Source organism: Psammomys obesus, unplaced genomic scaffold, assembly GCF_907164565.1.
Source record: "Psammomys obesus unplaced genomic scaffold, mPsaObe1.curated_primary_1811, whole genome shotgun sequence".
NCBI classification, from domain to species: Eukaryota; Metazoa; Chordata; class Mammalia; order Rodentia; family Muridae; genus Psammomys; species Psammomys obesus.
The window spans coordinates 8,357,433-8,369,096 of NW_026592510.1; the positions used below are offsets into that span (position 1 = coordinate 8,357,433).

Below are 11,664 nucleotides of genomic sequence, written 5' to 3' on the forward strand. Positions count from 1 at the left end.
GTGTGTGTGTGTGTGTGTGTGTGTGTGTGTGTGTGTGTGTGTGTGTGTGGTTGTCCCTCGAGACAGGGTGGCAATGTAGCCCAAGTTGGCCCCAAATCTATGATTCCTCTTTCTTTTTTTTTTTTTTTATAATTCCTCTTTCTACGTCCCCTCTTGAGTTCTAGAATCACAGGTGTATACTACCAAGCCTGGCGCAGCACTGTTCACCTGTGAGATGGAGCGTGAACAGCCAGTGCCCAGTGTTGAGTACAGGCCTTTTCCTCTCTAATTTGACAACCATTTCTGCATAGTTAGATAGTTTTCTTTCCCTTCCTAATGCCGTGTGTTTGTCAGGCAGTCACAGGATCCTGTCACAATCTCATCTGATCTCAGGCGTCCTCTGAGTTCTTGGCTGGTTTATAAAATCTTGATACATCGAGGTTGCTCTTTTCTATAAAGTTCATTCACATGACAGGAACAGAGTGTTCTGTGTTCATCACAACATATCACATTGTGTTGTTTTGTCCCACGATCTTCATAAAGCTCTCTGCTTACTACCTTTGATCTTCATAAAGCTCTCTGCTTACTGCCTTTGATATATCCACTTGATGTTTACTGGGAGGGGAGAGAGAGAGAGAAGGAAAATCTATCCTGTGGTAGTTCCTTTAGGCAGTAATTCTCAATCCCAGCTGCACACTAGAACTACCTAGACCCTCCCACAATAAATAAATAAATAAATAGATAAATAAATAAATAAATAGATGTATGTAAGCTGAACTCATGCTGACCTAACCTCCAGTTAACATGGGAAATGACTGTTCAGGGGGGGGTGGCGGTGGTATGGCTCCTGGAGCTTTGAAGAGCTCCACAGACGTTTACAACTCAAGACACCAATGTCAGGCTTTTCTGTGTCTTGTTTTGATCTAGATGCCTTTTTATCTGAACACAAATTATTGATTCCTCTATTTACATAACTTTGGGAGGTACACATTGTTATGTGAGTTTGGGCAGTACGTGACCTAACAGGGATGGGGTTTACACACTCAATATTCATGTGTACAAAAGCATATTACGTATATTTAACGGAACTCAAAGTGAACCTCAACTTCTACTGCTAGAAGCAAGTTTTGGCAAGGAAAAGTGGCATACTTCCTTCTTGCTTTCTCCTTCTCTGACCACTTTTCCTTGGAACAATCTTGGTTTGGCCTAGGCGACCTCAGGTGACACAGGCGTTAGAGAAGGCATCCCTGGTGGAGGGCAGCGTCTCTGCTGTTGTGTACAGCCACCTAGAGAATGTGAGATGATTTGTTCTGAGGGCACTGAGCACACTCCAGGCGAGTCTGGCCATGACTTCGACGCCTTTCAATGCTGCGGACCCTTGAGACCCAGCTGCCTTCTCCAGCCTCCTCTGGCTTATATTCTCTACCCAAGTGTCCGCTGTGAGTTCTCCTGGCCCTAGGATTTAGTGACCTTCTGGTATGCCACCTGCTTCTAATTTTGAGGTATCTCCTAGGAACCTTCCCGAGTGTCATGGAAACCGTGCAGACACCTTTGTAGCTGAGATTAACCCAAATGTCTCTCTCAGGCCTGCTCTGAACCCAGATCTGCCCTGCAACCATTGTCTCTCTACTTTGGTTCCTCCCTCCCAGAATCCTCTCTGTTTAGAGGATTTCCCCAGGTCTGCTTGGCCTGGTGTTTGCTTGACAATCTCCTGCACTACAACTCCCAGGAAGGGCAGAGTGGCCAAGCTTTATCCTTATACCAAAACCCATTCTCCTCTCACTTCCTGCCTCGGTAGAAAGAGGGCGTGACCAGAAACCAGGTCACGTTACTTTTCTTTCATCATGAGCTCCAGCTTTGCTGATGGTATGTACTGTCAAGGTTTTAGAATTAAAAAGCCAAGAAGAAAACATGTTTATCTCTGAAGACCCAAATGCTTCAAATCATGGGCTTAAGTTTTCATTTTGCTACTGCTTCAGTGTATTTTTTTAAATCCAATCAGATACTGTGTCCTGTGTTTTAGGCTGTTCAAGACAGATACTGACTAAAGTGGCAGAAGGCAATAGATAGATAGATAGATCCATACATACATACATACATACATACATACATAGTTACATAGATAGTTATATATATATATATATATGACAAAAATCTCTATTGACTTCTCAAAGCAATACCCCTTCATCACTGTGTGCCGACCAGCATGTCAATTTGTATTTGGGTATATTTGGAAGGAAGCATGAGTGAAAAGCAAAATGATTTTCATACAAGTCTGATCAACAAAGCCAGCAAGGTGTGTGTGTGTTTAGTGACCCATAAATCTTTCCAAACATGAAACAGAAAAGGCTGGAAACACATTTGTGGCTTGAGTTCATAAAAATACAGTCAAGACCTCAGCGAGCAGGAGCGGTGTCCTCCATATATGTGACAGGATCGTCCCTGCCAAAAGGGACAATTACACAGCAGAACAATTTAGCCAGAGTCTGTTGTGATTTACACAAAAAGAAAGTGCATCAGAGCAAAAGAAGGAGAGGCAGGTTGTAACACTATTCCCGGATGAAAGCTGAGTAACCTGCTTTGTCTTTTGTCCTTAGCTAGAAAGGCAGCTGACCTTGCAGAATGAGATGCGGGAAAGGCAAATGGCCGTGCAGATCGCCTGGTCTCGGGAATTCCTCAAATATTTTGGAACCTTTTTTAGCATTGCAACCATCTCTTTGACAGCTGGGTATGTTTACAACTTACTTGAAGAGTTCCTGAAATAAGGAAGTCTTTGCCGCCATCATGGCTCTGTTAAGTTGGCTGATGTAGGACTCTGAACTTGGAGTATTTATGTAAACAAAGGACCCTCCCCCAGCTTGCTCCTCTCAGAACAGTGCATTCTGCCTTTAGTTCCTTATATCCCTTTTGTCTTTTTCTCTAGTGTAGAAGTTAAAGAGGGCACAAAGGTGAATGGCCTCTGTGCTTTATTCCCAAGGGTCCCAAATGGTAGTGTCCGCTTTAAAAGGAGAAATCTAAGCCCTGACGTCAAAGTAAGATTAGCAAGTCATAGATCCTTCCCACTGAGAACCAAAGAATCTTGGAAGGTATACTGGACAAGGAAAGTCAATTTCTATAGAAGACTCAGATGAATGAACCTTACGAGAAGGCGTACGTTCCAAAAAGCAGATTATTGTTGACATTCACCTTTCTGTTTCTGAAACAGAGCAATAAAGCAAAAGAAGCCAGCCTTTCTCGCTCCTATACTCCCACTAAGCTTCATCTTTATCTACCAGTATGACGTGGGCTACGGGACGCTTCTACAACGCATGAAAAGTAAGGCTTCTCAAACTAGAGTTTCTGTGTCCTGATTAATCTACGGTTCAAGATTTCCTCCTGGGGCTGGGAGATGGCTCGGTCAGTAAAGTGCTCACTCTGCAAGCCTGAGGGCCCCCGTTCAATCCCCAGGACCTGTGTGAAAAGCTGTGTGTGGTGGTACAAGTTTGTAATCTCAGCAGCAGGGAGACAGAGACGGGCAGATCTCCGGGGCTCCCTGGCTAGCCAACCTAGGCTACTTGGCAAGCTCCAGGCAGTCTGAGATCTTGTCTTAAACACTGAAACAAAAACAGTAGATAATACCTGAGGACACTGGAGAGCAACCTCTGGCCTCTACACGTGAGTGTATACAAGTGAGCGCACACATACACACTCACACACACTCACACACACACCCTCCTTATAAATCTTTGGCTTACATAGATCCTGATAGGACCAATTTCCTAAGATTCAGGGGACCGGCATTTCTACTTCTTCCACCACAGTGGTGCGGAGTCTGCTCTCACTAGCTTCTAAGAACTGACTGCTAAATGGTTAGAAAGTTTGCCTGGCGGATGTCAGCACAGTTGTTTATTTCAAATTAAATTAAACAGGAGTTACAAGTGAATTATGACGAATACTAAATTGCATTTGGAACAAAGGTATTAAACACTCAGAACTCATCTGTCTCTGTTTTTCTATTCTATATAATCGTTGATTACTCGCATCGATTGCATCTTCATCGTGCAAATACAGAAGCAGTGTACAGGTGCAATAAAGAACAGCCTCAGCCTCAGCCCCAGCGGGTGCCGCTGTGGCTTGAGATTGGTCATGTGGAAGCATGTCCATCGTGGAAACTGGCAAACGCCAAATCAAGGCTAAGCCTTCTATTCTGTTGAGCCTTTAGGGCAGAAATTGGGAAATGTTGACATTTTAAAACTTTGGGAAAGAATTCTTAGGGTTTCTATAAGTATTCTTCATCTTGCAGACAACCTTACTTATTTTTAGTGTCAGTTGGCAATTGCTTATATGTACGTATTGTATATTGGTCAAATCAAGGCAGTTATATTCATCTCCTCATGCGTCTATTGTTTCTTTTTTGTATTGTTTCTGAGACACAAACTCCCTATGTTGCCCAGGCTGACTTTGAACTCATGATCCTCTTGTCTAGGTGAGTACCACTACACCCAGCTCAGGCTGGGTTTTCAGAATCCATCCTTGTGTTTCCCTAGAGTAGTACCTTCCTCCTCCTGAGAGAAATGCTAAACTCTGAGGTTTAAAGTCACGGGTACATAGTGTTACAGTGTGTCACTGGAACAGCAATCAGGTCCTCTTACAAAATGCTGGTGGTCCCTTCATCACCTTACACATTTCTGCATTTTATTTAAGGTGAAGCTGAAGACATACTAGAAACAGAAAAGACCAAGTTGGAGCTGCCAAAAGGAATGATCACCTTGGAAAGCCTTGAAAAAGCCAGAAGAGAGCAGGGTAGAGTCTTGGCAGACAAGTAAAGTCACGTTTATCCTCAAAGCACATGTTGTGTCTCAACGCACAGAAAATTGCTGGCTTGAATCACAGTGTTTACAGTTTTCTAAGTGATCAAAATTTTGATACAATGCATTTTTTAATTTTAGAATATTAATATTCAAAATGAATTTGTTGAACTATTTTCAAATAAAATTTCTAACGCTCAACAAATCATGTCAGTATTCTAAATAACACTCAAGTTTCTCGTGTGTACGTGTGTCGTACAGTTATCTGCATGCAAAATTAATAAATTATATCGTTCTGAATTTGACCCCAGTGTCCTGCTCCTTGAGTTTCTATCATATAGTCTTCTCACTCAATGTTCAGCTCTCATGGGCATCTGACATTGTGTGCTGTAACGCACAATGAACTACGGTGTTCACTGGAGGTGGAGGAAGAGATGAGGAAGCTATATACAGGGCTAGTTGGGAGTGTGAGGAATGGCACGAGTTGATACGATCTTATCTCACTGTATACAAATATGATAGTCTCAAACAATAAATATATAACCGAGTAAGCAAATAAATATAAGGAGTGATGGAGGAAAGAGACGGCGATCTCATCTGATGGATCCAGGCACGATGGACTTCCACCATAACCTCAGCTCAACAGGAGGCTGAGGTAGGACGCTGAGTTTGAGGCCAGGCTGAACAGTGTAACAAGACTTGGTCAGGCACCTGCGCACACGCACAGAAGCTCGTAACTCTGGTACGTTACTGGTGCCCAAAATAGTTCATCAAGAGTTCTAAATTTAGAATATCCTTGTAGTGGATGGCCCCTTTGGGGCTGTGCTAGCTAAAGACCTTATGGAAGGTTTAGCTACTGTGCGATCTAGCCAGCCCCTCGGAGCTCTCCATCTATCACACCTTCCTTTCAGCTCATGGTCTTGATGTATATTCACACCGAGTTCATTGATAACTCACATCCGTGCATCTGCTCCGACAGCAGTCTGTCCCAAGTGCACAGAAAGACGGCAACTGAAGCTGGTCTGAACAGCTGCTTTTGAGCACAGCTGTATTAGGACTTAGTTCAAATGGCCCTAGAACTGCTGATTATTCAAAGCTTCCCTTCATCCTACTACATCACCCTTTCACTGAACTGACAAACATTTCATCTGTGACTCTTGAATTATCTTAATCATTTATGTTAATTAAATATTTAGTACATCTTAATGACAACTTTGATTCAATTTCCAAGTACTGAAAACAGCTAGCTTAGTCTCTTAGTTAGCTTATTACCACAGACTTTTGGGTGGCTTTAAGAAAAATGAGGAAATAAAACATGACAAGACAGAGTAAGAAAGAAAAGAAACCGAAGTCACTTTATGAACAAAGGTTTAGAGATTCATAGTAACCTCACCCAATGTCTCTGCCAATGGTCAGAGACAAAGTTGGGGTGGGACCTCTGCCACCCAGCTTTCTGCTTCCCAAGACGTGCTGGCAGAGCTACCTATGTGAGAAGCCTCCTTCAGGGTTGAAGGAGGGCATCAGCTGGCATCAGCCAGCATCCCAGAGTTGCCACAGGAGAAAGACTCTTTGTGAGTCCTTTTGTAATAATCACAACTCAGTTTATGAGATTTTTATACTTAAGCATTATTAAGATTCATCAGGGTTTTATGTGATGGGTGTCTTGCTTGCACATTCTGTAGAATGGAGGCCAGAAGAGGACTTCAGAGCCCCTGTTATAGGAGTTACAGAGGGTTGTGAGCTGTGAAGTGGGAACAGGGAATTGAACCCTGGTTCTCTGGAAGAACAGCTGGTACTCCTAACTACTGAGCCGTCTCTCCAGCACCTCCTAAGTATTTTGAATGTTTTAAATTTACACTAAGATAGAGCACTGTGACTCTCCGAAACGTTTTTGACATTTTACATCTAAAATAGATAGTTTCCACTAAACGCTGGTGTTCAGATCTTTTCAATGCAGCGTTTGAATACTGGCTGTACCTGGGCAGTATCCAGACCAAGTTTTAAAGCCCAGTGACCCGTTGGGATTGTAGCTCAGTGATGAAGTTCTCATCTAGTGTGGATGAGCCTGGGCTCTATCCTTAGAACCACAGAGGAAACCCAACAAAGTCACAAATAATGTGCTTTTTTAAAAGTCGCCTTGCCGTGTCCTAGGGCCATACAGAGTGTGTGGAAATGGAGCAAGTACATGGGTTAACTAGCCCGTCACCCTCAGCTACATAGTAAGTTAAAGACCAACCTGGGCTACATGAAACCCTTTCTCCAAAATAAAAATAAAAATAAAAAACTACATGGGTTAGAAGAGAATAGGGAAGGGACACACTCAGATTGTAAAAACTGGGCTTAGGCATGTAGTTCAGTTTACATGGACTTCAATGGTAGAGTGTTTGGCTAGCATGTATGAGGCCTGGGGTTCAATTTCTATCCCTGGAAAGACACATACACACGTGCGCGTGCACTCGAATACACACACACACACACACACACACACACTCGCAGAGTTCATATGACATTATGTGTGGTGCATCTAATGTGTGTATACATGCACGCACACAGATGCCAAATTTCAAAAATTCTGCCACCGATATGATCCAAACATAAGCCATCTAACTGATGTGTTACATAGATTTCCACAATATATGTCTAAATGTCAAATATGATATTCTGGAGACTCTTGACAGAACTCAGATTTTTTTCCCTGTCCTGCCCTTCTGAGAAAGGAATAGGTCTTGCCGAGAAGTCGTTATTAAATGCAGCCTGTTATTCAAACATTGTGGTGTTTCTTGCCCTTGGGGGTGTGTCTATTCTGCAAGAGGATTGGAAATGTTCCCTAGGGTTTGGCCTTGTAGGTGCCCACAGGAGACTTCAGGAAGGCAGTGCAGGCCACCAAGGAGCAGAAAGCAGTTTCTGGCACTTTCTTCAAAGTGGACTGGTCAGTTATCTCGACTGATTTTTTTAAGTACCTGCTTTGGTCAGTCCCATGACCTATGAAGACTAGAGCAGTTCCTGGGTTATGTACAGGCCGAACATGAGGTCCGAAAAGGGCTGTCCAGGCACAGCTGGGAAACCCGGAAGGCCTAGAGATCAAGAAGGGGGCTGAGGAAGAGCTGTCTTTTCGAGGGGTCGGACAGGCCATGCATGACTGCCGGTGTGACCAGTGGGATCTTCTCACAGGCCACCTCATTTTTATACAGTCAGTGAAAAGCGTGATTTCTTCTGACCCAAACATCCATGTATCACCACTGCCGTGACTTCTTTGTTCGCAGCATAAAACCCACCTAAATAGCAGAACTGAATTTCAGAAAATTTGAATGTTTTTATACCTTCCATCAGAATAAGATAGAATCTAAATTGGTGGTTCTCAACCTTCCTATTGCTGCAATTCTTTAATATAGTTCCTCATGTTACGGTGACCCCCCCAACCATAAAATTATTTTTGTTGGTGCTTCATAACTGTAATTTTGCTGCTGCTATGAATCACAATTTAAATATCTGATATGCAACCCCTACAAAAGTGTCATTTGACCTAGTGACCCACAGGTTGAGAAGCACTGATCTAAGGTCAAAAAAAGAACCTCAAAATTTTTCTATTATAAATTTTGTGCTGAATTCTGGTACTGAAATTAACCATCAAATGCTGCCAGAAGTCTTAGCTGCGAGCTCAGTGCTATGTTCCATTCACTCCTTTTCTATTCGGAAGCACAGGGCTGGGATAACTGAAGTTATAAATCAGCTTTTTTTCTGAGCACATTTGGAATCTATTATTAAAATTGCTTCAATTACTATTCACTGCATAATTTTCATTCTTCTCTGTCATTTTTTGTTCTCATTTGAGAAACCCATCCTGGCAAAGTCTCCTTTAAATTAAAAAGCTCATGCATTGTTATTCCACCTATGAAGCCGAAGGCAACACTAACCTCAAATGACTATAACAGCATTTTCCTGGAAAGTGGAGGGTTGACTAGAAAGGAGCATGAGGGAAAATAGAACTGTCTGTGTTGTGAAAAAGATATGGCATACACCAATGTTCCCATTTGTCAAAATTGCTGGCCTAATATTTGTGCATTTCAAGGTATATTATCTAAAACTATAATAACTATTGAGATAATTTTCATCCTCATAATGAATGCGTAGGAGACTATACAAGATAGTGCGTGTCCATGTATATTTATGTATGTATGTGTGCAGACAAAGAGAGAAAATTGTAGATATAGGGGAAAGAAGAATGTTAGAACAGCCAGGCACAGTGGTGCATGACTTTAATCCCAGCACTCTGGAAGGCAAAGCGGGGTGGATCTCTGTGAGTTTGAGGCCAGCCTGGACTACAAAGCAAGCTCAGGACAACCAAAGCTACACAGAGAAACCTTGTCTTGAAAAACGAAACAAGTTACAACAGTAGCCATTGAAACCAGTGAAATGGGCATGTGTCTTTATGGGACACATATTTCATATGATACATAGTTCTATGAAAAATAATCTTTAAAAAAAAAAAACTAAGGTATTTTCTAAATCTGTCAGATCAGCAAACTCGATTTTTCTAGACTTTTGAAACCACATGTATTAGAAAACATTAAATAACCAAAATATAATGTTGGGTGTGGGGAAAAAAAGTTGTAATTTTCAGAGAGATTCATTCAATGCGGTAAAAAAAAATTCCTAAAACACAACAGGCCTACTGACCTGGCACATGAAAACATGGAGCATCTACGCCTACAGACCTGTTGATACTCGCTGGAAACACCAGGATGGCGAGTAACAAAAAAGAAAGGCTGGAGGATCTTCAGCATTGGCTGTGTCCAGTATGGTGGAATCACTGTGTTCCCCAAAGGCTTGCTCCTCAAAAGACGCCATTCTCTTCTGCCACAGAGTAGTCAACAGCCGTTCCTTCCTGGAAGCCATAGAAAGGGAAACCTGACTGCATCTTCCCCGCCTCTCATAGCCCTGAGCCCCTCCCATGCTGCTCTGGGAATGCCCATATTCTAGACCTATGTTTTTGGCTAGACTGTCTTGCTCCCATCTCAGACACCAGTCTCATTGCTATATAGAAGCAACTTGTACTTGGACCTGAACATTTCTCTGGGCATGCCCATGCTCTGGGTACCAACCTTCCTACACTGACCCAGGAGCCACAAACCATCTCACTTGGTTAAAAACCACCTATGTTTTTATTCTTGACTCCTTGGTGGGCTCTCTATATCAGACACCATTACTGATGGTGGAAGTTTGATGGGTGCCAGCACCCTCACTGTCCCAGATCCTAGTCCTTTCATGAGCACTTCAGGGCTAAGCTTTACGGACGTTCCATGATGCCCCCACAAGCAGCAAACGGTCTGCTAAGCCAGGCACTGCCAAGAGGGATGCCTTCAGCCGTAACTTCTTCAGTAGAGCAATTGGGAGGATGTTGGGGGCATTAACACTGAAGACTCCAATATCCCCTACCATGACTGTGAACATTCCTGGCTTAGGTTACTGAGGATCTCTGCAGGCTGGCTCACGCTGAGCTCATCCTCTGTCAGGTGACAGAAAACCCTAAATAAGAAGCAGGGAAGTTGAATTACATTTCAGAACACACGGACCTAACATTCCTTTCTCAGTTGCTAAATGCACATTCCTAACAACTGTTCAAGGAGTGTTCTGCAAGATGGATCTTGTGCTAAGTCACAAAACACAGCTTAAAATTTTCGGAAGATTAAAGTCATATCAAATATCTTTTCTGACCACAGCAGTGTAAAACTAGAAGATAATAAGACGAATCACAGCAAATTAACAAACTTGTAGAAATTAAACAATATGATCCCGACTGGCAACTATATCGGAAAAGAAATTTTTTTAATAGGCGAAAAATTGAAATAAAAATATAATGTTCCAATATTTATAGATGTCGCAATAGTATTTATAAGAGAGAAGTTTATCGCGATGGCTGTCACGTGGAGGACCACAGCTTGGTTTCCAACACTCATGTTAAGGGACTAACAGCTGCCTGGTCCAGAAGATCCAAGCCTTCTGGCTTCCGTGGACACCTGTGCTCCTGTGCGCATACCTCTCTCTACACACAGACACATGTAGTTAAAAATAAAACAAATCTTTAAAAAAGAGAGACTACTGTGGATAGCTGAAAGCGACAAATGGATAACTTAGAAAAAACAGGTAGATTCCTGAGGACCTACAACCTGGAAACAGCCATGAAGAAGCAGGAAACCTCAACAGGTCAATGACGAGCATGGGGACTGAATTATCACACCACATTAATAGTGTAGAAGATAAAGCATGAATCGTTTCAACAGATACAGGAAAGGCATTCATATCGAATGCCCATCCATAATGAGAATTCTTCAACAGGTTAAGCATATAAGGAACGAACGTTCAAGTCCACATACAGCGAGCCCATGGCTAACATAGGTCTGTCGGCTGCTCATCACTCTGACCAAAGACCCGCCAAGAAGCAACTTAAGGGATGAAGAATATTTTGGCTCACGGCCTGATAGAGTACAGTCCATCATGGCAGAGAAGGCACGGCAGCTATCACGGTGGTGGGGTCATGCGGCCGAGACCCCTCAGTCTTGGCATCTCGATAGAAAGCTCAGTCTGGAAGGGAAGCCGGCCTATCACTCTTAAGGTCTGCTTCCACGGCCTCCCATCTGCCATCAGGGCGCCATGTCCAGACAACCCGCGACCGAGGAGGGGTGCCGGACGCGGACCTTGCCGGCCTGTTGCAGGGCTCCCTGGCAAGTGGAAAACTCAAGCCCCGGGGACAAAAGTGGACTGCTGCAGCAGAACGACCGGGAAGCTCCAGATGTTGATGGCCAGGTCCCTGAGCGCAAACGAGGTGGAAATGAGAGTTAGAAACCTCAGTTTTCATCCTTAACGACCGGAAGTATTGGATACAAATCAAAACTATGGC

At 43.1% G+C, this 11,664-nt stretch overlaps 1 protein-coding gene across 1 annotated transcript in view; it reads left to right on the forward strand.

Moving 5' to 3' along the window:
* Plgrkt (plasminogen receptor with a C-terminal lysine) overlaps positions 1 to 5,071 on the forward strand; it is a 14,514-nt gene extending 9,443 nt beyond the window's left edge. Inside the window, exons 4-6 of the mRNA XM_055614082.1 lie at positions 2,577 to 2,707; positions 3,185 to 3,294; positions 4,663 to 5,071. Coding sequence (XP_055470057.1) covers positions 2,577 to 2,707; positions 3,185 to 3,294; positions 4,663 to 4,784 — 363 coding nt within the window. The 3' untranslated portion in view covers positions 4,785 to 5,071. The remainder of the gene's footprint in view (positions 1 to 2,576; positions 2,708 to 3,184; positions 3,295 to 4,662) is intronic.
* Positions 5,072 to 11,664: the final 6,593 nt, after the last annotated feature.